The 25,674-nt window shown below is 39.3% G+C and overlaps 1 protein-coding gene across 3 annotated transcripts in view; it reads right to left on the bottom strand.

The window, feature by feature from the left end:
* The window catches only part of LOC127633238 (dynamin-binding protein-like), a 73,926-nt gene that overhangs the window by 23,298 nt on the left and 24,954 nt on the right, over window positions 1-25,674 (bottom strand). For 2 of the 3 annotated variants that reach the window (XM_052112176.1, XM_052112175.1), the window contains exons 2-4: window positions 22,330-22,487; window positions 21,483-21,605; window positions 16,222-18,408 (exon numbers count right to left, since the gene is read on the bottom strand). In XM_052112176.1, coding sequence (XP_051968136.1) covers window positions 16,222-18,408; window positions 21,483-21,605; window positions 22,330-22,474 — 2,455 coding nt within the window. In that variant the 5' untranslated portion in view covers window positions 22,475-22,487. Of the gene's footprint in view, window positions 1-4,613; window positions 6,490-16,221; window positions 18,409-21,482; window positions 21,606-22,329; window positions 22,488-25,674 lie in introns of those variants that run through there. The other variant, XM_052112178.1, reaches the window with a different exon arrangement.

Below are 25,674 nucleotides of genomic sequence, written 5' to 3' on the forward strand. Positions count from 1 at the left end.
CACGCACAGTGTGTTTTAGTTTATAAACAGATTAAGCGCTTAGAAATGTATTCTTCACAAAAATTCAGTTGCTGAATTTTATGTTTAATCATTGGGGTAAACAGATATTACCCAAGATATAAGTCTTCTCACCTTACCAATATTTTTTGCCGTATCTTAATTTTAAAGTTGATGTATTTTTTACATTAAATACATACAGCTTATAGTGTGTAATTTCTGCACCACCAGCGTCCCCAAATGGAACTGCAAAAATAATTATCTTTTTCAAACAGGTCTCCCAAACCCTCCCCTGTCTTCTATTGGTGGGTGAAGTTATTGCTATGGCAAAAAGATCACTTGCTGAAATAAGTTTGGAAATAAGTTTACTTTCTCTGCAAAGTCATATTGAGAACCACAATTGATTCCAGAAATGGATACAAGGTTACTGAGGATCCCTATGTGAGGCAGTGAATCTAATAGCTGAAATCAGGACATATAAAAATTTGTGAATTGTCGGGACACATTTCGCAAAACCGGGACTGTCTTGTGTAAACAAGTCACCCTTATTATCGGTCAGCTGGCAACAAGTTAGTTTGTCTACTCTTGTTGTGGACAAACCAAGTGTTGTCTTTCAACAAAAACATTGTAAATTCTATCTACAAACATCACATTTAACATCATCAAAATCTCACCATTAACCCAGCTAATCTACATGCTACGCCTGCATATCAAGTTCACTTCTTTTCCACTCCTTCCTCGTTTTCAGAATCTGATAAATCATGCGCATGACTCAAAGTGTATAATTGTGCACTTTAAGTCATTTAGCCTTATATAATCCCCTCAACAAGCTGGCATTAGCATTACAGAGATGCTGTAATTACATTCATCCTAACACCCCAGGCCCCTTTATCAGGGGGCCAATAGGGACACACCAAGATATCCAAGCACAAAAAGAAAGACTTGCTATACAGCTCCGCCGTGAACGCTCTCTCTACAGCTACACAAAGATGAGCTTTACTACAATCATAGATCCTCATGTCCACTGTCACAGACCCTCAAGCCTTGAACTGCACAGATCAGGCAGTGCCAGAGCACTGATAAACTAGGCAGCCATAAAATGATCAAAACTTCTGAAACGGCCGATAAATGCTTAAATTAATTATCGCATCGGCCTGATATGAAAAAAATTGCCGAAATGCCTAGCCAATAAGATGACAAGTTGATTATGTGCCAGACACAACTCAAATGTTTGTAAAGAGTGCTAGTGATAAGGTCACGCCAGCGGTGTGGACTTTACAGTAAGCGAGACTGATAGCTATAAGTTGCTATTTGCAATATCTCAAAGCATCAGTCATGCGAGGAGGAGCCAGTCCACACTCCTTCAACACCACAAATCTTAAGAATCACCATCCTGAACATAATAACCTATTTAAAGTAAAAAGAAAAAACAGCACCAGTGAAAACTCATCAGGAGCATCTTCTGCTGCCAAATCAGCAGCGACCACCCAAAGGCGAAAGCTCGCAACAAAAAAAATATTTAAATGATTGCTCTTGATATTCAACACTTTAGTGTGGAGGAAGATGTAGGCTTATGCAGATTGATTTACTATTTAGAGCCACGGTATGCCTTGCTGTCGCTACTTTTCAGATGTGGCCTTACCTAAACTGTATAGAATCATCTATTTGCATATATAGAGAAGCTCCTCGCTGATGTCACTTCTGTGAGCTTTACAATGCCCAGTGGATTGACAAGGATTTCATTCTTATAAAAGGCAATTCTACCATCACAAGAGTGCCCGGGCTCTCACACAGCAGCAACGATTGCGTCCGCATTTGAAGGGATGATTGAGAAGTGGAAAATCTCCAAAGACAAGGTGCATGTAGTGCAAAGAGACAATGCACTCAACATAACAAAAGCCACTGAGGAGTTTGGTGTTCCAAGTTTACCATGCATGGCATACATGCTGCAGTTGACTGCATGAAGATGTCCTTTCGCAATGCAGCATTACAGATGTTGTGGCCTTAGGAAGGAGAATGGTGGGGCATTTCATGCATTCGCAACTTGCATGCAGTCGCCTACAAGGGATACAGAAGGAGCTCAGGATGCAATAAAATAATTCAACAAGATGCCATAACTTGGTAGAATTCAATGTTTTACATGATGCAAAGCTTGGTTGAGTAGAAGAGGGCACTAGCTGCATATGCCACTGAATTTGAACTTCCTGCATCTTTGATGGCAAAACAACTACTTGCCCCCTTTGAGCAGCTGACCAGCAAAATCATTTCTGCTGTGGCCTCTGCTGCTGATGTGATTCCTGCTGATATGGCACTGACACGGCTGCTTGGCAAGAGCAGTGACACAGGCAGAGGTGTGCAGACAGCCAAAAGGTACCCTTCTGAAAGCAGTCAGTGCTGCCTCTGCTACTGACTGTACAATGCAACACTATGAAGGTAAACATGGCATACAATATATGCACACTTGCCTATGTCAGTCTGTGTTTGAGGCTATTTTAACACATAAGAAAAAATCCTCTGAACAGATATATAATAACAAATATTCTGAAATAATGCAGTAAGTCAAGGGCAAAGGCAATGGTGTGTGGCAGAAAGCAATAGCATGCCCTCCAGCATTTGTTTTCCAAGGAGGGCATGAGAGCTCCTGACCTACGTTAACTAACTAATTACCTCCTCAGCCTGTTACTTGAGGCTATTGTCTGCCAAGCTGGCCCTTGACTTAACTTTATACAAATGTTGTGTGAGGGTTGCTAGAAGGTTTCCACCTAATCTCCTTCCAGCCCACTAGCATGGGCAGCTGCACAGGGATTATAGGCACACTAGCAGAAAATTAACTCTAAAATTCCAAGTAACTTGATTGTTGATTAACGATTGATGTGTCACAACCAGCACCTAACTGAAATTCATCCATATCCTAAATAACACCAAGAGGTTGTTTGGAAAAAAGGCTAGATGTTTGCTTGAAAGCTGCAGTTTATTGAAAAAATGTAAGACCTAAAAGTAATTAGAAGAATTTAATTTAAAAGTATTTAGTCTGTAGTGGATTACTATCTTTCAGTAACTTAACAAACAATGATATCTCTAGGAACTGTTATTAGACAGCACACTTTCTATTACATTTGCAAACTTAGACAAAGAAAGACTGAAGGCGAACCAAAAGAAGAGGAGGGGGCAATTCTGTCAAGCTTGAAACGGATAACCTCACACTGTGAATCAGAAAGGGTCAGCCTGGGCCATCTCTTCATAGTGCCCCAAACTCAATAGTGGGAAGTCTTACAGGATATATGGATAGAGGGGGGAAGGATCTGGTACCAAGCACATCCTAGTACCAGAGATTTCCCCTTGAGTCTCTTGTCCTCCTCCTCCCCCTTTAGATACTGACTGGAGCACTGGGCTATAGAGGATTACCCTGGGCTGAACTGGCCACCTGCTCTGTATCGGACATGACACTGGCAAAACTAATCTCCCTACGAGACACCTATTGCAAGAACCAATCGCCTACTCTGACAATGAAAGCAAACACTGACGCCTCATGTTTGAAAGCTAATCACACTGATGAAATTGCTATGGAGAGGACCCTACATTCTGCTGCTCTATACTGTCAGAGAAACCTGAAGGAGTAGGCATAAATGTCAACCGTAAAGATGTACAGTGACTCCAAAAGCATACGGATACTTAGGACGCACTTAAAATGCATGAATTTCATTGGATTAAATAACAAAACATCAAAGTGTCATCTGACCTTTTCTCCGAATTATGAGAATGAAGTACGTTCCTCGAACGTTTTTACAGGTCTCCCGGCAGTTTAACCACATATGTCCTTCATTACATTAACTGCAGACATGTTCCACAAGTTTGACACAACTTTCAGTGAAAAACGTATTTTTGCTTGAAGAGAGCTTATGCAATGTTTTCTTAAAATAAATGTGACAATTTATCCAATGCAATGAAATTCATACATTTACAAGTGTGGATTAAGTGACCAAAACGTTTTGGGGGGCCAATGAAAGGCTCTTGGAAAAGAGATTTGGTGGATGGGTTTTTCTTTGTCATTGTTTTATTCTTATTCTTTATCATGTTTGATATTAAAGTCCCATCAATCTCTAATGTTATCAAAGACTAGAGTTTACCAAGGAAAATAGAGAAGACAAAAAAGGAATAGAGAGAAAGAAACACAGAGAGGGAGAGGTGAAGGGACAGACAACAAAAACTCAGAAAAGTAACATAACCCATTTAACCAGTTCCAAGTACACCTCTACAAAAAGAAAAACGCACGTGAAACTGAGACTCCACACTCAGAGCTTCAATAGCCAGTTTCACAGACATGCATACCTATGCATTAAGATGGTGACAGCACGATCAGCACCGTTGGTATTGATCGGAGACATCCCCTGCTGAGGCTGAAGGTCAAAAGCTAGCTATAAACATGGGTAATATCCATGTGGATATGTCTATACAGTGTTGGTTGGCTTACTGATAGCAATTTTATTTCATTTTTAACAAATTCCGTTACATCATAGAAACATCCATATCTACCTCAAGGTGTGTTTTGACCCTGTTCTGACCTCATAGTTTTATTGTTATGGTACTGGATTTGCTATTTGTGAAGCAGACTTTACCTGGTTTCTTTTTCCTGATTGTGGCATACTCTGACTTCCACAGAGAGCTGGGTGCTGTCTTCCTATAGAAGCTGTTCCTGTCCAGTGAACCCACATAAACTGGCTTGCGTGTACGAACTTGACTTTTCACATCCAGTTTTCCTGAACCCAAATGATTACCATACTGTTTCTTGTGGTCATGGCTAAGGTTAAGAGGATCCTCATAAGACTGTCTCACCCCAAGTGTCTCCTTGTGATAAACATCCATTTCCCATTCCTTGCAGTGTCTTCCACTGCTGTAGTCACTATCGTAACCCTTTTGCTTGTATTCTTCTGAAACAGACCTTTGATCTCTATATCGTTCCCTGATTTTCTGGTCATACTGATCACTCTCGCATCCCTTCTCTTCATAGCAGTCTTTGACACCACTGTCATATCGTTCATCTTTACAGAAGTTTCTTTCATCCACTTCTCTAAAATCTTGATAGTGTTTTTTTTCCCTATGGAGATCAATTTTGTCTCTTTCCTTAGGCTCAAAGCAATCCCACTTCTCAGAATTGCCTTTTTCTCTGTAATCATACCGGTACCTCTCCTTTAGGCCACTGTGGTGCTCTTTCTTGCGTTCATACCAGTCCTCATCCTTGGCATCTAGGTTGTCACCTGACTTGTATTTAGAGTGGTCTCTGTCTCTAAGTTCAGCATCTGCCCTTTCTCCACGGTCATAGTAGTCAGCTTTCCTAAAATCCTTACGGATCTTCTCCTTTTCTCTGTAGTCGCAGTAATTTCCTTTACTTTGTGCATTTTGGCCATATTCTCTTCGTTCATATGAGTCTCTTTCTCTATACTGGTAGCTGACACCTCTCCTACGGCCTTCCTCACAGTCTTCATAGTCATAGCTGTCTCCTTTTCTATGTTCAAAGCGGTCTTTCTCTCTACGATCATACTGGTCACCGTTTCTGGAATCATCCAGGTCAGTTTCTCTACATCTGTACCTGTCCTTTTTTCTGTTTTCATAGCGTTCTTGATATTTACTGTCATAATGCTTATCTCTATGGTCATAACAGTCATATTTATCTAGCTCTTTAAGATCATGGTAATCCCGGCCACTGCAGTCCCCAACTCTGTAATTGTCTCGCTCCTTATCGAAGTAGTCCACATTTTCATGGTCGAAATTGTGTGCATGCCGATCTCTACAACTGTAAGGCTCTCGTTCTCCATAGTAATCTTCTGATTCCCAAGAGTTGTACCGGTTCACATAGCCAGGAATTTTCTTACTCCTTGAACTTGAAATGTAGTCTCTGTTCTCTCTGTGGTCAGAGGAATCCACATTATCTCTACACTCATAAAAACAATGATTGCCTGTATATTCCTGTGGCTTCCTGGGCTCCTGATACACAGCCTCTGGGGATTGATAGAAGAATTGCTGGGGAGGGGCCTCTCGATAAGAGACCCTGCCCCAATCTTCATACTCCCAGCAGGTTTGACGGGACCCACTGGCTTGTCCGAGGGGTTGGCTGAGGTAGGCCTGGTGCTCCCATTGTCTGGGTGCAGGTTTGAAGTCCTGCTGGCATATGATATGCTGCTGCTGTTGAAGTTGCTGCTGTTGAAAATGCAGCATCTGCATGCATTGCTGCTCCTCCCAGCTCTCACTTACCAATTCCTCCACGCTCTTACCTCTCTTGGTTGGAGCCCTGCTGAAGTCCCAGGGTACTGGGGCAAATGGTATAGGGTGTCCCAGGACCACCTGTCCCTTCATAATGACTTTGAGGCTTCACTTTGTTCCCACAAACAGGGCAAGCTGTTTTAGCTTCCCCAGTCTTTACATTCCAGATCCAGATATAGAGGAGTCCACCTGTCAGACATGCTCTCTCACTTTCTGTCTCACTCGAACTCTCCTTCTCCGACACCTGACAAAACAGGACTGTCTGGTTTAGACCTGAGAAATTCAGTCTCTTTCTCTCTCTCTCTCTGTCTACTCAGCCAATAGAAACAGGAGATGAGAGGAGCTAGGGAGGGAGAAATAAAGAATGGAGGGAGGCAAGGGGGAGGTATTCGGGGTTAATCATTGAACACAGTCACATGAATGGATTACAGGGAGGCTGTGATTGGCTGAAGTCTCCGTTTGCAGGAAAACACAGGCTGGGATTCACAGCCCTCCCTCAAAAGAGGAGGGAGCATTTTCTTTTTCATTCTACACACTTCTTTGGGGTGTTTTTAAACTTGGCAATGCTCATGAGAAGAACTTTATCTGCCTTTTGATGATGCGTATGGTTTATTTTAACTCTATTGAATTTGGAACCGTCTACTAATCTACAGTACTTGACTTTAAAAAGTCTTTAAAAAGTCAAGAAAGAAAAAGTTTAGCAGGTGCATTTGCTAAGAAGACCCTGACAGTATCTGTTCTTTCAAAAGCAGGATCAAATCTGCTCTAACGTGTTCATAATAATTCAGATTCTGTTTAGTAGCTTGTGAACAACATATGCACATTAGTTTGATACTCAGATGAGTGAGGTTCCCATGATTTCATAATCTGCATTCATATCTCAATGAGTTGACCTGGGAAAGTTTGACACAAGCAGATTATTCCAGACAGCACCACACTCTGATGAGTGCCTGCATACTCCACAATGAGCCATTGTTCAGGACGTCCCCTGGATTCACAGTCTATGGCATCTTTTCATGTGAGGAAGAAAAAACTGCTATTCATGCGCTTCATTATAGTATATCACACCCCTCAACAGTAAAAGACAAAACACAGTTTTATGATTTAATACAGAACACAGTACAGGGCATTTGCTACGGAACACAAATCCCAGTACTGTGAAAATGTGTTTAAAAGAGGACATAAAAGTGTTTTGCTACTAGTATTTAAGGGATTAAAATGTAAGATATCACAGATGCTAAGGTTGAAAAATGAGAATGGGAGATTTCCTAGGCCTGACTGCTTGTTTTCTTTTTTTAGAAACTATGGTATTTTGTTAGATCTCAAAATACTTTACACAGGGCAGACTGAAACTACAGTGTTTTTTCACTTCAGGGACATCAAGAGAGAAATTCCTCTTTTGTAAGAGTGCGCACATGAGTTTGTTTGTTTACACAAGTGCAAGCCTTTGAAACTAAGAACAGAACTCACTTTTAAACATAATTGCACACCTGGTGCCTTACATCAAAATATGCATTTCGTGAATTTACATTAAAAAATTGCCAATCAAATTCAGTTGAATGTTTTAGGTTCATATTTAAAAGAATGGATGCATGCAGAAGGCAGTAATTGTAAATGAACAAACAAGATCCAAGATTTTGATTCTGTAGTGAGTGGCTCTTAATGTCCCAAGATTAAAAAAAAAAGGGAGGTGAAAACTATGAATCTCATTTAAGACACATTTTGGGCCTCTAGATCAAGAGCATTTGAGGCACAAGCATTGTCTGTCAATGAGTACTTGTCTCAAACATTTTGATTGGTCCAAAGTAATCATAGAACACAACAGGATCCAAAAAGCAATTACAACCTAAGAAGCATGCTTGAGACAGAGGTGAGGACATAAGTCTTGCATACCACTCCTCTCATCTCTGTTAATAAAACCGCCTTCCATCTTCTCCCTCACAGCCTTTTCAGCAGGCGATGGTATCGTGCAGCTCTTTAAAGAGCCTTCTGTTAACCTGAATAGAGTTGTATGAGACGGGCATAGAAAAGCTGTGTGCTAAAGATTAGATCAAGGACACAAATAAGCTTGATGCGTTTTATGAGCACCCAAACAGACCAGTTCCAGTTAGAACAATGGTGAACAGGGCAGCTGAAGGCTGGAATGGGACACAAAATCCCAGATACAAGCATAATTGGGCCCGTCATAAACAGAATAAGAACTCTTTCTGTGTTACAATCATCTCACTTTGGGAAGATTTGTAACCACATACAATCTTTGGGTCTAAAAGAAAACAAGCAAAAAAATGTCAAATTTTATGTACGGACATATTTTATTAAATAAATAAACACATTATTTATTTATTTCTCTCTTGTGTCAAATATCTTTTTTTTTTCCAATACCTAAGAGATGATGAAATAAGAAATGATCTACTCCCACCTCTAGAAAACCACTGTACAGAAAACATGGCTCCACATAGATATGCTCTTGACTCCCTTTACTGTAACAATAAATAACCATTGCTTCTGCCCTCCCTGCTGGGTAACACACCCTTTTATGATGAATGTGGAAACACACACACCTCCCTTAAATGGATAAAGAGAAACAGATCAGGAAATGCTGCTACTTACACGATGACTCAATACGAGATTGGGGTTTGAATGAAGTCTAGACCTGACACAAATTGTATGTAACTAATTTATTCTGTTGGCATCATTCAACTATAGAGTGGCTGTCTGAGTCTGAGTCCACACTGAAAATCTGGGATTCAAAATCTAATTTAAACCTCAATATAAGAAAGTTTTAGGATTTTGAAAAATTCAAAACAACTAAATTTGTTGACATATAATTAATGAAAATATTTGGTAACACTTCACAACATTGAACAAACAAGGAACAATACTTTTATAGCATTTATTAATATTGGGTAATGTTAATAAAACATTAATTAAATTTACATTTAAAGTTGTATACGTTAACATTAAATGCTATTAGTTAGAAACAATAGTAATGATAAATAAACATTAAAAAACTAATGTATACATTTTTTAAATAAACAAAAATTAAAACATTCAATTATTCAAACAATTAATTATTTGCGATCCCCAATGCATTTACTAAGGTTAATGATTACAACCTTATTGTAAAGTGTTACCAAATATTTAAGATTTCAAGGTTGTTATAATCAGTTAAGGATATTGTGACACTGACAATGTTAACAACATTGTGCAAAAGGTTTCTCAGATTTCCTTGTTCCATTGAAGCACTTAAAGATGCTCTTTGTAACATTTTATTATATACATGCCAGTCCATGCCAGGCTGACAATATAACTTATACAAAAGTAAAATAACAAAAACTAAAGAAATTCACGAGAATCTTTATATTCAACTTTTCACTCAAATTGGTATGCAGAAAACATCATTTGAAATGAAAACAAATGCAGAAAATAAGTGTACTCAGGCTTTTGAACCTCTCTGCATGAGTAATTCACTGAGTGTAAGCATAAACAAATCAATTTAATCTTGTTAACATTAACCAATCTAGCCTACATAAAAGGTATTTTGATTAGTAAAGACAGAAGTATAAAAAGAAGAAAAAGACAGGACATTAAATTCGATTTCACATACTGTATACAAACGCTGTTGCTTAGATCCGCTTAAGTTAACCCAAGATAAACAGACATCACAGAGAACTGGTGGTATTCACCATGCCTTGGGCACTGCTCCAAACCTAAGACATGCATCATTACGCCTGATATTCACTCATTGCAAGCCATCCTTTGGTTTTTAGTGAGAAGTTTATATCCTATTATCAAGTCCAAAACATGATCCAAGTTTGAGATGAAATTCCTTGTCCCTTATTCTGAAACTAGATGGACGTATCTATCAAGAAGTAGGATACACTTATCAGTGAAGATGTGTACACAGCTGTGTGCAAACAGTGTATTTGTGTGTGACGCACAAAGATGTCACATGCTATGAACACACATAAAGAAAAGAGCAATGCCTTGACTACAGTATGCCAGAAATAGCGAAGGAACACAAAATCAATTTTGGAATAGAAAGGAAAGGAAACATATATAAAGGTTCATAGATAATCCTTAGCCAACTCTATTAAACCACATACTGAGAGGTTAATACACAATCCATCTATTTACGAGCCATTTACACAGGCAGCATTTCAACCATTTTAGAATTGTTTTCTATGCAAACAAGCGCTATACCGACATCTTTGACCGCTGAACTTCATCTTGCTGCTTTTTTCAGCATCTCGTGCCATGAGCACAGGGTTTATAAGATGCCGTCAAAAACTTGTGTCATGTTGAAAACAGAAAAGCATGGCATGCAAAAGTATAAACAAATCCTGGAATACTGCTCCTATATTAGACATGTCAAATTGCTTTTATTTGAAGAGGTTTGACTCTACTGGGACAATTACTGTACATGCAGTTTGCAGAGACTTGTACAGAATGACTTGTACGACTGAATTGCCCAAATATTTATACAAAAAATACCAGCAAATAAAAAGCATCTTAAAACACCTGTATTCTTCTCCATTGTTTGTGGTACACCTAGCTTTTTTTTTTTTTTTTTAAATGCAAGAACATATTCTGTGTGAAAAGCCCCTAAATCTTACCTGGTACACGTGGGGTCCTGGTCCCAAGAACACGGCCAAAAAGGGCAGTGAGGTGCACCATAGGCCGCACCAAAGTGCTCCAAAGTCTGGCTCTTAATCCACTAGCGCCCATGATCTCCAAAAAACCCTGATTATTGAGGTATGTCCACCACTTCCCCAAAAGACAGGAGCAGGATTTAGACAGGGATTATGAGGGTAAAGAGATATGAAGAGAGATAGGTAGAGAAAGAGAAAGTGAGAGAGTGAGAGAGAGAGAGAGAGAGAGAGAGTAACAGGGCTTTAAAGAGAGGCCCTTGGTCACCACTTACTCTCACTATAGTTTCAAAATGTATTTCATATGTAAGTGGGAAAGGTCTAACCAACAGGACCAGCATTCCACACTAAAGTAATATACCCACGTTAAGGCAATAACGAGGCAATTAATTTTAAATAACAACCACACATCCATCAGATCTGTCTGTGCAGTGAAGCTCAAAGTACTTGCTAGTAATTGTCTACGTGCAAATAAAATATTGCTTTGCTTTTCATTATTAAATAATTTTTAATGGAAATTACTAAATCATAATAAAGATAGATGTCTGAAATTGGTAAGGGAAGTAGTCGTTATTCACTGAAAATCTTCAATGGTGACATTGAAGTAAATAAGCAGATGTACAAATGAGATTTGAGAGCTATTGTGGAGTGAAAGATTTACAGTGAAGACTTCAATTTTCATCTGTTCCACACACAAAGCAATCGTGCGTCAGAAGACATGGAATCCAGCACACAAGTCAAATGAAGTATGTTTATGGAGCTTTATTTTCAATATTAGAGCTCAACCGCATCCATCCACATTTACTTTCATTGCATTGTAACCCTGAAAGGGTCAACAGTCCAAAATCTCTGTCTGGTCAGCAAATGATCTTTTAGCATGCTAAGATTAACTTGAGAGCAGCTTAAAAGCTGGCCAGTGTTAAGGGCAACAGGTCAGAGAGATCTGGCTCACAGAGATCTCATAATGTTCTTTTGAACAGTGAACCATGAAGATAATGCCTCATGTCACATTCTAGCAACAGCTGTGAAACAACACTCCTATGAATCAATGTGAAACAATACTGAACAACAGAAAAATATTACTAATCTCTAATGGTTTAGAAATAAATCCCAAATGCCTCTGTCTACTGATACTCTCCATTGTAGGATCCTTCCAATTTCCTCTCTCAGATTATAGTGTTGGCAAAAAACTTTTAAATGCTGTGGGAAAGACAGCGAATACATAGTCAATTAGACAGATTTCCCTTAAAATAAGTCATGTTGACTTACATGGTGAGGAGAAATTGAACATAACTAAAAGCTGTGTGTATCGACACACCCAGTACATTGAACTTTGTCTCGGATGACAAGTCAATGCTATAATCCAGGGATGGGCAACTTTGAAGGGGCCGTGGTGTTTCAGCACCACATCATACACGCACAGACCGAACAGTCCCGTGTGCCAGAGAACATTCTCTCTATTCGCAAGTCATTTCAACAATCAGTCAGGCATCTCATTAGCGCATTTCTTCAAACGTTTTCATTTTTCACAAGCACGAGCGAAACAGCATTAGATGTCTTTGGTGATTCCCGCACTGTCACGAAATTCGTAAAAATGTTGATGTCTTTTACCCTTGTATTTTATTTACCCTTTGCATCTGTGAAGAAAGCAGCTCTGGTGTATGTATCTCTCATACTGTACGCCTCTTTGATTACATGATCAATGGTGTATTTGTGAATCAAATTGAAATCTTTAATGACTGATTTCGTATCAAGGCAAACAAAAGACATGGGTTCTACCTGCGTACATTAACAATAGCGCGCACTATGTCGCTGACAAGCTGAGGTCAAATGTAGCCCAATTTACCTTATAAATGATGAGCAAGTGTAAGATGTTGCATGCTAGAATCCTAGAGTGATCAGCAGGTCTGCTAAGAACAGGCAATCTCTTCTGGTCAATAGTTGTAATAACATCATAAACGGAATGCAATCTTTACATAATCCCTTTTTCAAAGAAATAAAATCAATCCTCAGTATTGTCCGACAGGCTGTATTCAATGATACAGAGGGCCGTAAATGGCCTGCGGGCTGCCAGTTGCCCATCCCTGCTATAATTGAAAGTATTCAGAGGGAACACCTGTAACACGGCAACTTCATTTGACCTCAAAAAGAGGATAGTGGCTGAATGGGTATTTTATACGATTCAAATCATTGACACAAGCAAAGGACCACTATGCAAATCCAAGTATGCAGGTATTCAAATCAAAACTCTGCATCTGTAACACACACAGGTTGCTTTTTTAGGATTTACTTTGGTTCTGTTTAATCAGAGAGTGATCAACAGACAGGGTTGTGAGGTTTACTTTTGAAATGTATTCCACTACAGATTGCAAACTACATGCTGTAAAATGTAATTTGTAACGTATTCCGTTAGATTACTCAAGGTCAGTAACATATTCTAAATACTTTGGATTACTTCTTCAGCACTGGTAGATTTTTTCACTTGTTTTGTCTATAAAAACTCTGCCAGTACACTAAGACAAAATACACGTTAAAAATACATTCTCTGAAAAACCTAAATATCTTGTACAGTGTTGTTTCTAGATATTTTTACAGGAAACAATACTACAATTATCATCAAGAATATGATTTTTGCCCTAATATCAAAGGTCTTACTAGAAAAAAAAAAAATAATGATCCAACTTGAATTTTCTTGATAAAAAAAATATGATCGTGCCTGGTTACATGTAAAATGGCTCGAAATAGCATTTTAGCTTAGCTTAATGCTGACAATTTACACAAAGTTTTTTTCTATTTCGTCTGCTCCAAACTTACTTCAAACGTAATTCTCTGTCTGCTAGTATGAATGTTACACATCATAAGAAATTGTTTCACTAAAATGTTTTCCATCTGAAAGGACTAAATATTAAATGAAACAAATGACAATAAAATGCAAAGTAATCTCTTCAGTAATCAAAATACTTTTTGAAATGTAACTGTATTCTAATGACCAATTATTTAAATTGTAACTGTAGTGAAATACAGTTACTTATATTTTGTATTTTAAATACGTATCCCTTTACATGTATTCTGTTACACCCCAACCCTGCCAACAGATAACAGTTAAAAGGGACATTAATTCTTAGAGGGAGAACTCCCGGAGATAGACTGATAATCAGTTTGGCCAATTTTTTTTTTTTTACTGATATTCTCCCTTTCCTACTTAATTGGTTCTTTAAAATTGGGTCTACCAATAAATGTCACCATTTGGTCTCTAAGGAATAGCAAACATAGAAAGAAATGTAATACATTTATGCACGCACACTGATATAACAGAATAAAAAAAAAATTATTATAAGAAACATTTCTGTACTAGGTACATATGCAGTTTAGTATGTGTTTTGTATGTATCTGTAATGAACATACATTCCTTGTAATGTATTGATGATCTTTTTATTTTTGTCATTGCCTGTCCCTATAGGGTCTCTCTCAATATGGGGGTTTTGCCTGATGAAGACCTAACTAGTCGAAATGTAACTTTTTTTTAATAAAGTTTGGATCTTAAATATCGCTGTGCGAAAATGTATTCCTTTTTTCTATGTTTGATATATTTTTTTAATACACCTGTACCAACTTGGGCTTTGGAGACAGACTAGCAACCAACATCACCACTATGCATTCAACAGGAAACAATGGTATTCAGAGAACGTAACATGTTTTCTTTACATAAAAAACTAACATGACAGCAGTTGATTTTTTGTGAAAAACACAAAGCATTTTAAACTTAATGGTTACATAACCACTAGTGGTTGATCGATGTTTTTTTTAATGGCCATTATCCAGAGAGCAGGGTGGCCGACAGGCCGATAAAATACAGATATATCACACTATAAATTATTATTTAGCAATAATTTCACTCAAAACTTTAACTTTTTTTAAAAAAAAAAATAGGATTGTGTTTTAAATGGTCATTTCTTCTGATTTCTGTTCAGTCATCCACTTTTAGTAATTAATTTGCACATAAAGAAATTGTTAATATATTAGGAAGAAGGACATAACAGTGCACACAGTCTAGCAACCATGGATGGCATGTGCACATAAAAATGCATTTTCTAACAACATACAGAATCAAACCAATTGCACATCCATGGCACAGTGAATGAGACATTTACTCATAGCACACGTGAAGCACTTTCACTTTGAAGTTGCTCTCACGTGCTAGTGAGGATTCAGCAAGCAGCAATCTCCTGACAATTTACAATGCCCGGATTGCCAGCTTGGATTGTCATGGACTGACCATCATGTAACATTTTCATCCTGTAACAGAGGAACTGCGAGTTTTGATCTTGGCTGATAGGAGCTTTAGAGGAAGATATTATAAGAGCGCTCGACAGGAAGAAACGGCTGGATTGTCTTGAGGTTCTTGAATTATATCAGTTTAAATGAGATATCTGCATATTTGCAGTCTTCTTTGCATATTTGCAAATTAGTCAAGAAAGTTAAAAGTTACAGAACTGTTAACCCTTGTGCATGTGGTGTTTCCGGTCAAAAATGAGTAGCCTTTTAACAATAGCTTATAAACCTCTTGTTATCCTATATTATCACCAATATATTGTTCGTAGTCCTCATTGACATGGTCTCATGCACCTCCGTTATTGAGTGAGAAAAAAAAAGCATTATTTGTGGATAGTTTTGTCAATATTAAATAAAATATGTAAAATTCTGTACAATTTATCACACTAGTGTGCTTTAATGTTTAACAAGCAAGTTTGTTTTGAAATGCTTTTATTTTGTACCAAATGGCACAATGTCACACTTGTGGAACACGCTGATGTCACTAATTAAAAAAAATTAAATAACATTCAAAAAGTAGAAATACAACTATAAAAAAATAATAAAATATTGGTTATAAAAAAAACAATAAGATCGGTCAACCTCAACCAATCAATACATTTGTAAGTAGACGTCAACCAATTTTACTTTTAAATACTGTCCGTGATAACTGAACTACTGTGTGCACTATATTTTCTTCTTCCTTTTATTAATATGTTTTAACAATTTCTTTGTGTGAACAAATTACTAAAATGTCATGACTAAACGGAAACTAGGAGAATCTTCTACCACAAAAGGCACAATATTCTTTTTTTTGTTTTTAAGATTTACAGTATTTTCTTGTTTTATAAATTTAAGTTTTTATGTGAAAATTTTAGTTATGTAATTTACTAGCATATTAAATTGCATGATATAATTCTGATCTCTAGATATCGATTTCAGGCATTAAAAACCTATATAAGCCAATACATTTCTGTGAGTATAGAGAACATTTTTAGACATTTACCTTGCAGCTGCTGCTGTTCTAGAGTAAGTGTCTCCATGGAGTAGGTGCAGAACTCCAGATTCTCCAGAGCCTGTTGTCTTGCGGGCTCATCTTGCTCCTCTTCCAGCATGGCCTGCAGCTCCTGGGCTGTGTGAGAGTACATATCAATGTCCCTCTCCACCTCCTCCAACCTCAGGAGCAACCTGTTTTGCTCCTGTTCCCTCTCCCTTTCTCTCTCCATCTCTTTCTCCAGTGCATCTTCTGCCTCCTCCACCTCTTCAACTATCTCTTCTTCATCTGGCAAGGTGTTGAAGGGGTTGGAGGTGGGTGGAGGAGGACAAGGTGTCACGGTGCTGGTGCGGGGGCAGGGAGGAGGTGGGCGTGGCGCTGGGGGCGCAGGCCTATAAGGTTGAGAAGTAATGCGACCATTGGTGGAAAGACAATGCAAGTTTGTAGGAGCCGGTGGCCTTAAGACCCGTGGCCGAGGAGGCGGCGGGCGTAACGTTTTCCGTCTCTCTAAAGAGGAGGAGGCAGAGCCAGAGGGGGAGGAAGTGGAAGGGGACAGACGGTCCATTGAGGAGTGTGATGAGCCATGGATTATGTCGTTCTCACTGCTGTAGTCCATAATAGAGAAATGGCGGGAAACTTTGTTGCCGTATCCGCCACTAACATCCTCCCATCTATTTTGTTCTGTGGCTCCATTGCCATGACCCGGCAAACTCCTTTCAAACTCTGTCAGCTGCTGGGAAAGCTTGGCTTCAAGAACCCCAGCGGATACAGCCAGAGTCCCAAGTGTCTGAGAAGTTGGCAACCCATTTGAGCTCTGTCCCTGAGACCATTCCCAGTGGTCCCTGTGGCCACCAGAGATTAAGTCAGCATCGCTGACACTTGCATGTCGAGTCAACTTCTCCCTGTTCTTCTGACCCGAACGTGCCGAGATTTTACAATTATGAGAGGCATAGTGGCCATTGTTTCTTGTCCACGTGGAATTAGGTGGCGTTCTGGTGGATGGGGCCAGACTTTGGTTCCTTGTGATGGGTGCAGGGGGAGGATCTTGTAAACTGATATGGGAACTTGTGCTGTATTGTCTTTTATTGAGAGCCTGTGGACTGGGCCTAGGTGGCAACTGGGGTCTACCAAAAGTGGGGCTACCTGTATTGGTCCTTTGGACAGCTCGTTGGGCTGAGCTACTAACTCTATGTGGTTGGGCATGAGGGGGTGGAGGTCTCTCAATCCTTCGTTTTTTAACATGTGGTTGATTTTGAATCGCTACTCTGTCTTGAGGACTGCTATCAAAGTGTGTGTAGCTAACATTGTCTTCCTTTATTTCCTCCTCCCTGCGTTCAAAGTAATCCAGGTCCCAAACAGTATGGTCCTCCGGAGTTGCCCACTCTTGGCCGTATTCTGGCACTGTGTGATCCTGAAGAGCCAGGTTTTCATCAGGAGTACAGCACTCCTCTTCCTCTCTCTCAGGTACACTGATTTCATTAATTAATGTCTCAGTTTGAGGTACAGCCTGCAGCTGCCCCTCCATCTTGACAAATCGATGGGGGAAAACTCCTCTTCTGCCATGTATTTGCCCCTCCAACCAGCCATCCTCTAGTGTCGCCAGGATTCGGATCCTATCTCCTACATCAAAGTCCAGCTCGCCAGGCTCAATAGCCCGGAATTCATACAACGCAACACCATATAGAGCTCCTACCTCTTCCTCTTGCTCTTGCTGAATCTCCAATTCAGGATTTTCCTCATCTCTCTCTTTCTCTTCCCTTCTTTCTTCTTCTTCTTCTTCTTCTACGATGTAAGCCGGGTACTGTTCCAGGCTTTCAGGTTCAGGCTCCTCCAATGGTGAACGCAGGGGTCCGAGCAGCTCCACAAAGCCCTCAGGAAAAACACCAGTTCTGCCATCCAGCTCACCCTGGAACCAGCCATGCTCTGGTAGGCCGACGATTGTAATGACGTCACCCTCTCGGAAGTCCAGCTCCTCATCCAGTTGTGCGTGGAGGCTCATGAGAGCACAGGCCTGGCCAAGTGCATGTGGGGGGAGTTCAGAGGCCTGGGCAGCCGCACTGCGCTCTGACAGCTGTCTGGATCGACCTGAAAGCTCCAGCTCTTTAACACATGACGTGGGGAAGAGTCCACATGAGCCCCACGCATTATGCCCTCTCATCCACACCACATCCACAGTGCTTTCAGCAGCAACCACATCACCTACAGGAGGAAAAAGTGATATGATAAGACATATATGCGAAGTAATACATTACTAATAAATTAATTGCTCTGGAGAACACGGTCTGCTAAATGTCTAAAATGTTGAAGAAGATATACCTAGCAGAACGATAATTGTGTTAATACTAGGACTGGGGGATTAAAATACAAAAAAATACAATTAATGTAGTATCCTTTTTTCACTTCCTGAAACTTCACTAATGTTTGTCCCCAATTCCAATGGCTAAAATTGGCAAATGTACATTTCCAAGTGGTACACGTCTGACTCGACTGCACATCCTAGCACAGATTATTCATTATGTGTGTCACATGTCCTGGGCATGATCACCACAGAAGCGGAAATACTGTAAGGAGAATGGAGCCAGATTTGGGAGAGACACATGCAAGTTCCGTATCTTTCTATCACCCGGAAACACCCGCTCATTGCCATCTGAACCAGTGTCAAAAGTGTAACTCTGCGAGACAGACCCAGCATGTGCACGATGGAGACTGAATGGTAGCCAGAAAAAAAATTATAGTTTTGAGATTTTAAACTTCAGCATTCAACTTGCTTAATATCTGTATGTATTAGGGATGAACTGATCCGATACCTTGTATTGGCTCTGATACTGAAGCTTTTAGACGGATCTGGCATTGGCTCGAGGAGCCCGATCCAAATCTGATACTGTGTGTTAGTCATGTTCGTTACTGTCAAGCTCAAAAAATGACAAAAGAATCATAAAAACACAATTAAAGTAGTTCATACGACTCGTGCATTTTATTCAAAGCCACTTGAAGATGCATGTGCAGCTCCACCGTGTCAGTGAATGGCGCTGCTCTGTTTACACACACTCCCGGCTATTTTTAGCCTTCACGCTGTGTGCAATATTTGAGCTCTTCTCACGAACAACATCTCAGATGTAGATGCTCAATCGTTCAGTTCACTTATAATATGCATTTAGAACATTTTACCAGAATTTGAATAAGAAGCTAATTAAACTACTGTGAACTTGCCTACAAATAGACATTCTGAATTCTCCAGAAAGTTCTGTGTGTCAAAATAAAAGTGTGAGGGTTTACAAGTTAAAGGTGCATGATTGAGATATATTACTATATATTACCATTATAATATATTATTATTTGTGTAGAAGTGATAATAATATTGAAGTTGAATGGGTTCCAAAAAATAACTGTCTGAATGAAAAGTGAGCTGATATCTTAAAACTAAATTGAATCAAAAACAGTTTTCTTTAAAGTCCAGATAACAGTTGATAAAAATGCAAATAATTCTTCTTTTCTACTGATGACTTAAACTGGAATTACTGTTCATTTTGCTGAAACATTATCAGTTTACTAGTTAATAATAAAGTGTTTCTTTATAAGCTATACATTTATATTGAAATAATGTGCAGTTAGAGGTTTGCGTTTCTTTACATATTAAAAATAAATAATAAAATAAATAAATTGATCAATTGTCACACATTATACATACATTTCTGCATATACATGGTGAAATTATTTATTTGTCACATATCCCAGCTAAGCTGGGGTCAGAGTGCAGGGTCAGCCATGATACGGCGCCCCTGGAGCAGATAGGTTCAAGGGCCTTGCTCAAGGGCCCAACAGTGGTGTCTTGGTGGTGTTGGGGCTTGAACCCCTGACCTTCTGGTCAGTAACCCAGAGCCTTAACCGCTGAGCCACCACTGCCCCCGCTGAGCCACCACTGCTATTAAAGCACACACCCATTTCCATTATACTGATTAGGCAAAAAACAACACTGGTATCGGATATGGATCGGTATCGGCCGATACGGAGATTTCCGATATCGGAATCAGAAGAGAAAGATTAGTATCGGTGCTTCCCTAGTATGTATAGGTCTTGTAATGCATTAGCAATGTACACTTAAGTTTATCGTGCCAATAAAGCTTGAATTAAATTGAATCCGCCTATTATTTGATGACCTTACTATAACAAAAGTCCACTGGAAAATGGCAGAAGTTTTTGCCCAACTTTTAATTACATCTTGTACATTGCTTTTATAGCATGTATACATATCAAAGTTTTACTCTAATCGCCAAAAATACATATTTATATAACTAAAATAAATAATGGCCAACCAATTTCTTGCAAATTCTTCGAGACAAAGTATAAAGATATTTATCATTATACTTTAATGCTTGTTTTAATGTACCATGCACCATGATTGCATCTGTGTTAAGCTCACTTCTGACCTTAACTTAGGCAGTAGTAAAGTCATTACTGTGGTCAGTTTCAGTCAGCAAACACACACGGACAACAACAGGAGCCAGAATGTCCACTAGGGTCACGGGTCACATTCCACACATTTTAAAATGTGTTCAACTCGTAAACTAGCACTGCGTTTTTGACCATTGACCATGCTAGAGGAAACAAAATTCATATAAGGGTGATTTTCATATCAAATCAAAGGAAGTGTGTGTTCTACAAATTATAGTTTCCACATAAGATCACTACAGACTATTACAGAGAGAATAATATTCAAAAGAACAACCCAAACAAACAAATTAATAATCTAAAATGATGCTTGAAAGCAATGAGAAGAGAGGACAAAGTAAAACTCAAATAAACAACAGAACAGAATATATAATAAACACATACATTCATAATTTTACTGTTCTTTACTACTCATTGAAAATAGGAGGATCATTTACCATTAAATATAAACACACAACTAGTGACATCTAGTGGAGAACTGGGAATTAGACATTTTTAAAAAGCACAGTGTTCAAACACTAGAAACTCAGATGAATAAAATAACTTAAATTATTCATGAAAAAGACTTTAAACTGGAAACATCAGGCATATAAATGATCTATCTTGCCTTACGGAATTGTGCCTTACTTAAATTCAAGTCTATATATATATATATATATATATATATATATATATATATATATATATATATATATTTTACATTTACACCAACTTGTGCCCCTTCTGTACCCAATATTATAGTGACTCCCCCTTAAATGAATGACCTTAACAGACCTGGAGAAAACAGTATGCATGTTCAGTAACTGAGAGAGTGGTGTATGTACCTCTCTTTAATGGTAATTGTCCAGGCTCCACCGAGTTTAAGCCATTGATGCACACATAGAGATTCTCTCCTGTCTTGGTGCTTGGGATTGTAACAGGTTCCACAAAAGTGCTGGGAAACTGGCCTGAGGAAATACCAAGAAAATAGAAAACTAGATTTGCATTTACTGAAGGAAATACCAGCACTTGCCAGGTAGAAAAAATAAATAAATTAGAAAATGAATTCTGAACGCTCTATTCATTTAAGTCAATGTGATATTTTCAAACTTTATTCATAAAAGAGTTAAAACATCTTAAATGGTAAAAATGGTAAATGGTCTGCACTTATATAGTGCCTTTTTTAACCTTAGAGGTTACCAAAGCGCTTTACACTGCATCTCATTCCACCATTCGCACACACACACACCAATGGCGGCAGAGCTACCATGCAAGGCGCTAGCATTCCATTGTGATCAACTTGGGGTTCAGTGTCTTGCCCAAGGACACTTCGGATTGTGGAGTCATGTGGGCCGGGAAAACTCCAACCCTGTGATTAGTGGCCAACCTGCTCTACCACCTGAGCCACACCCACCCCATAAAAAAATAAAAAATGTAACATTAATAATATATAAATGTAATATATAAACCAATTATAGCACACTTAAGGATTAAATTATCCACCAACAGTTTGAAGTAGGAGTCTGTAAATTAAGCAAATTACATTAATTTATACTTTGGGTTAAGGGTTAAGAAATACCCCTAACAAGAAAGATTTAGCAATATAGTGCTGCCTTGAAAGCACTGTAATGAAAATATATCAACACTGGTACATAAGACTACATGTACTGAGGTTTAAAGGTAAGGTTTTACCTGTGACTCCATCTTTGATTCCGAGCAGCCAAAATTCATCAACAACACTGACCACTTCAATGACATCTCCAGTAAACAGAGGCAGTTCTTCAGATACGCTCGGGAGGAACTCGAAGACGGCACGCACCACCGTTCCAGCCTCCATGTTCACTCATTACCTGACAATCACAAATAACAAAGATGACACATACAACAACAAATTTCTCTTTCAGTGCTTTTCTTTTATTATTTGGTCAGTGGAATACCTTTTCCTATTAAAAATCTATAGTCATATCACATTCTAAAGCGATCAGCCAGCTGCTACAAACTTACAAATAGTCTGATCCGTGATAATTGTGCACTTTAAATTCCAATCACATTTTAATGTCAAAGTAAGGGAATTTTAAGCCAATATATAAATGCCATAAACGGCACGTTAGTGTGTCATTAATTTGAACTCTGAGTGCCGCACCGCGGATATCAAGCCAGAGCAGCTCCTGTCTGGAAGAGCGTGTGAAATGCTTCTCAAACGCTCTGATGCACGAGAGGCTGGCGCCAAACTCCCGTGAAAATATAAACAAACAAAGATAAACGTTGATAGTGAACACAAAGCGCTTCGGTTTCACTTTTGGTTGTGTGTTGTGCTGTTTTTGATTTATTAAATTTTTATAGCTGTAAAAAATGAACGAACAAATAATATCAGCAGTCAGATTTGCGGGTGGATGGATGGATGGATTTTATTTACTTTTCCCCAAATGAAATTCCTGTGTTACAGCAGCAATTCACATAAATAAATAAATAAAAACATACAATGAGGTTGGCAAGACAGAACACAGAATTACAATATATTTATATTAGCTCAATCAGTTATTCATACAGTCTTTTAAACCACAGAATAATTGATTTAATTTATATTATATACATATATTTAATCACACATACACTACCGGTCAAAGGTTTGACTGTGAAACACTTGACTGAAATGTTTCTCATGATCTTAAAAATCTTTTGAATGGAAGGCGTATAATTAAATGTTTGAAATTAGTTTTGTAGACACAAATATTATTGTGCCACCATATTCATTTATTTCATTATAAAACTCAAATTTGATATATATTTTTTTTAAATAATATGTTTTTCAGGTTCCAACCCCATGGCCACCACCATTGTGTCCTTGAGCAAGGCACTTAACTCCAGGTTGCTCTGGGGGGATTGTCCCTGTAATAAGTGCACTGTAAGTCACTTTGGATAAAGCGTCTGCCAAATGCATAAATGTAAATGTAAATGTTTTTGAAATTGATGACTTGGACCAAATAATAAAGAAAAGCAGCCAATAAGTGTCCAATATAGATGGGAACTCATTCAAAACTGTTTAAAAAGTATCCCAGGATGATACCTCAAGAAGTTGGTTGAGAAAATGTCAAGAGTACATGTCTGCAAATTCTAGGCAAAGGGTGACTACTTTGAAGATGTTAAATATAACAAATGTTTTACGCATACGCGCGCACACACACACGCGCACGCACACAAAACTACTATATGGCAAGATGTTGCTATTAATGTGCAAATTAAATGTAAAATGTGCATTGCCACTTCTCTTCCTGCACAGAGAGGAGTCTTTGTAGATGCTATTGCAGTGGGCAGGAAAGACCTGTTACAGTCCTTATTGCAGTGGAGTTGAAGGAGCCTCCAACTGAAGACACTCTGTTGTCTGGTCAGGTTGTGTAGGGGGTGTGTCGTGTTATCAATTATGTTGAGTAGCTTGTGCAACATCCTTCTTTCCACAGCCACCTCTAGGGGCTCCAATGCATTCGCCAGCACAGAGCCACCCTTCTTTATCAGTTTGTTCAGTTTCTTAAGAGTTGTGGACTCTGATGTTGCTGTCCCAACAGATGGCTGCAAAGAAAATTGCACTTGCTACAACAGACTGGTAGAAAATAAGAAACATATTGCTGCACATATTGAAGGGCCTAAGATTTCTCACAATGTACAGTCTGCTCTGTCCCTTCCAGTAGGCAGCCTCAGTGTTACATTTCCATTCAAGTCTGTTGTCCAAGTGAACGCCCACTTCTACCACCTCTTCTCCCAGGATGGAAATAGTTTTCGGCTTAGTCCTGGTCCTCCTAAAATCCACAACCATCTCCTTCGTCTTTGTCACATTTAAGAGTAGGTGGTTGTTCACACACCATGCCAACAAAGCGGTCCACCAGTTCCCTATACTCAGTCTCCTGTCCACTACTAACACACAACACAACTGCAGAATCATTTGAAAATTTCTGCAGATAGCAGGATTCCGAGATTTATTGGAAGTCTGAGGTATAAAGGGTGAAGAGGAAAGGTGAGAGTACAGTCCTGTGCGGATTTCCTGTGCAGCTAACTACCTGCTCAGACATGCATCCTTTCAGCCGCATGCGTTTGACATCACAGACAGTGTGTGTATGTGAGACAAGTGCTAATATAAACAGACTTGGCTGCATGCATGGATGAATTTTAAACAGTTACCGTGGTGCTTTTGCGATATTTTCTCTTTCAGAAAACAAACATATTATATGACTGAAAAGACTGTTTGAGTTGCATCTGCACCTAATAAGTAGACGTGGCTGCGTACATGGGAAGGTACCATTTAGATATGATGGCATATACAAGCTGTGAACAGTTATCGTGGAATTTTGGTGACAATTTGGCCGTTTGTTACATAAAATAAACATATGTGCTTGAAAAGACTCTTTGAGTAGCTGTCTGTTTGACGAATGACAACCGCTACTTATCTAAACAAATGACAGCATGCATTGGAGGAAGATCGCATTTGATGTATTGACTGTGTAGAGTTCTCGCCACTACCATCCACCCCAACGGAGCAGCCGCCTGGAAGCGGAGGAACGGCCACCGACCGTGAGGGGAGAAGGGGCTCCTAACCGACTGCCTGGAGCGGTCAGGGCCGCTGCCAGGGACGGAGGAGTCTCCTACCGGCCGCTGAAACGCGGCGGGGTCTGAGGCCGCCGACCACGAGCGGGGAGGGGCTCGCTGCCAACCGCCTGGAGCGGGAGACCCCTTCTGTTCCCAGAGAACGCGGTGGGGCGTTCCATCCACCAGGGGATGGAGGACTGCCTTCGATCTGCCCGGAGAGGTGCGGCTATCGTCCATTAGAGGGTGGAGGAGTGGCCGACGAACAAGCTATGGCGTATCGGAGAACTGGCGAGTAAGTGTTTTTTTTTCATCTCTCTCTCTCTCTCTCTCTCTCTCTCTCACTGTCGATCAGCATTGGCCTTTTCCCTCTCGTTTAAATTTTACAGTGTTTTTTTGGGGGGTACAACACTGTTACAGGAAGAACCCCCCCATTAATATTTCTGTTTCCCTCCCCTTGTC

Source organism: Xyrauchen texanus, chromosome 40, assembly GCF_025860055.1.
Source record: "Xyrauchen texanus isolate HMW12.3.18 chromosome 40, RBS_HiC_50CHRs, whole genome shotgun sequence".
NCBI lineage: Eukaryota > Metazoa > Chordata > Actinopteri > Cypriniformes > Catostomidae > Xyrauchen > Xyrauchen texanus.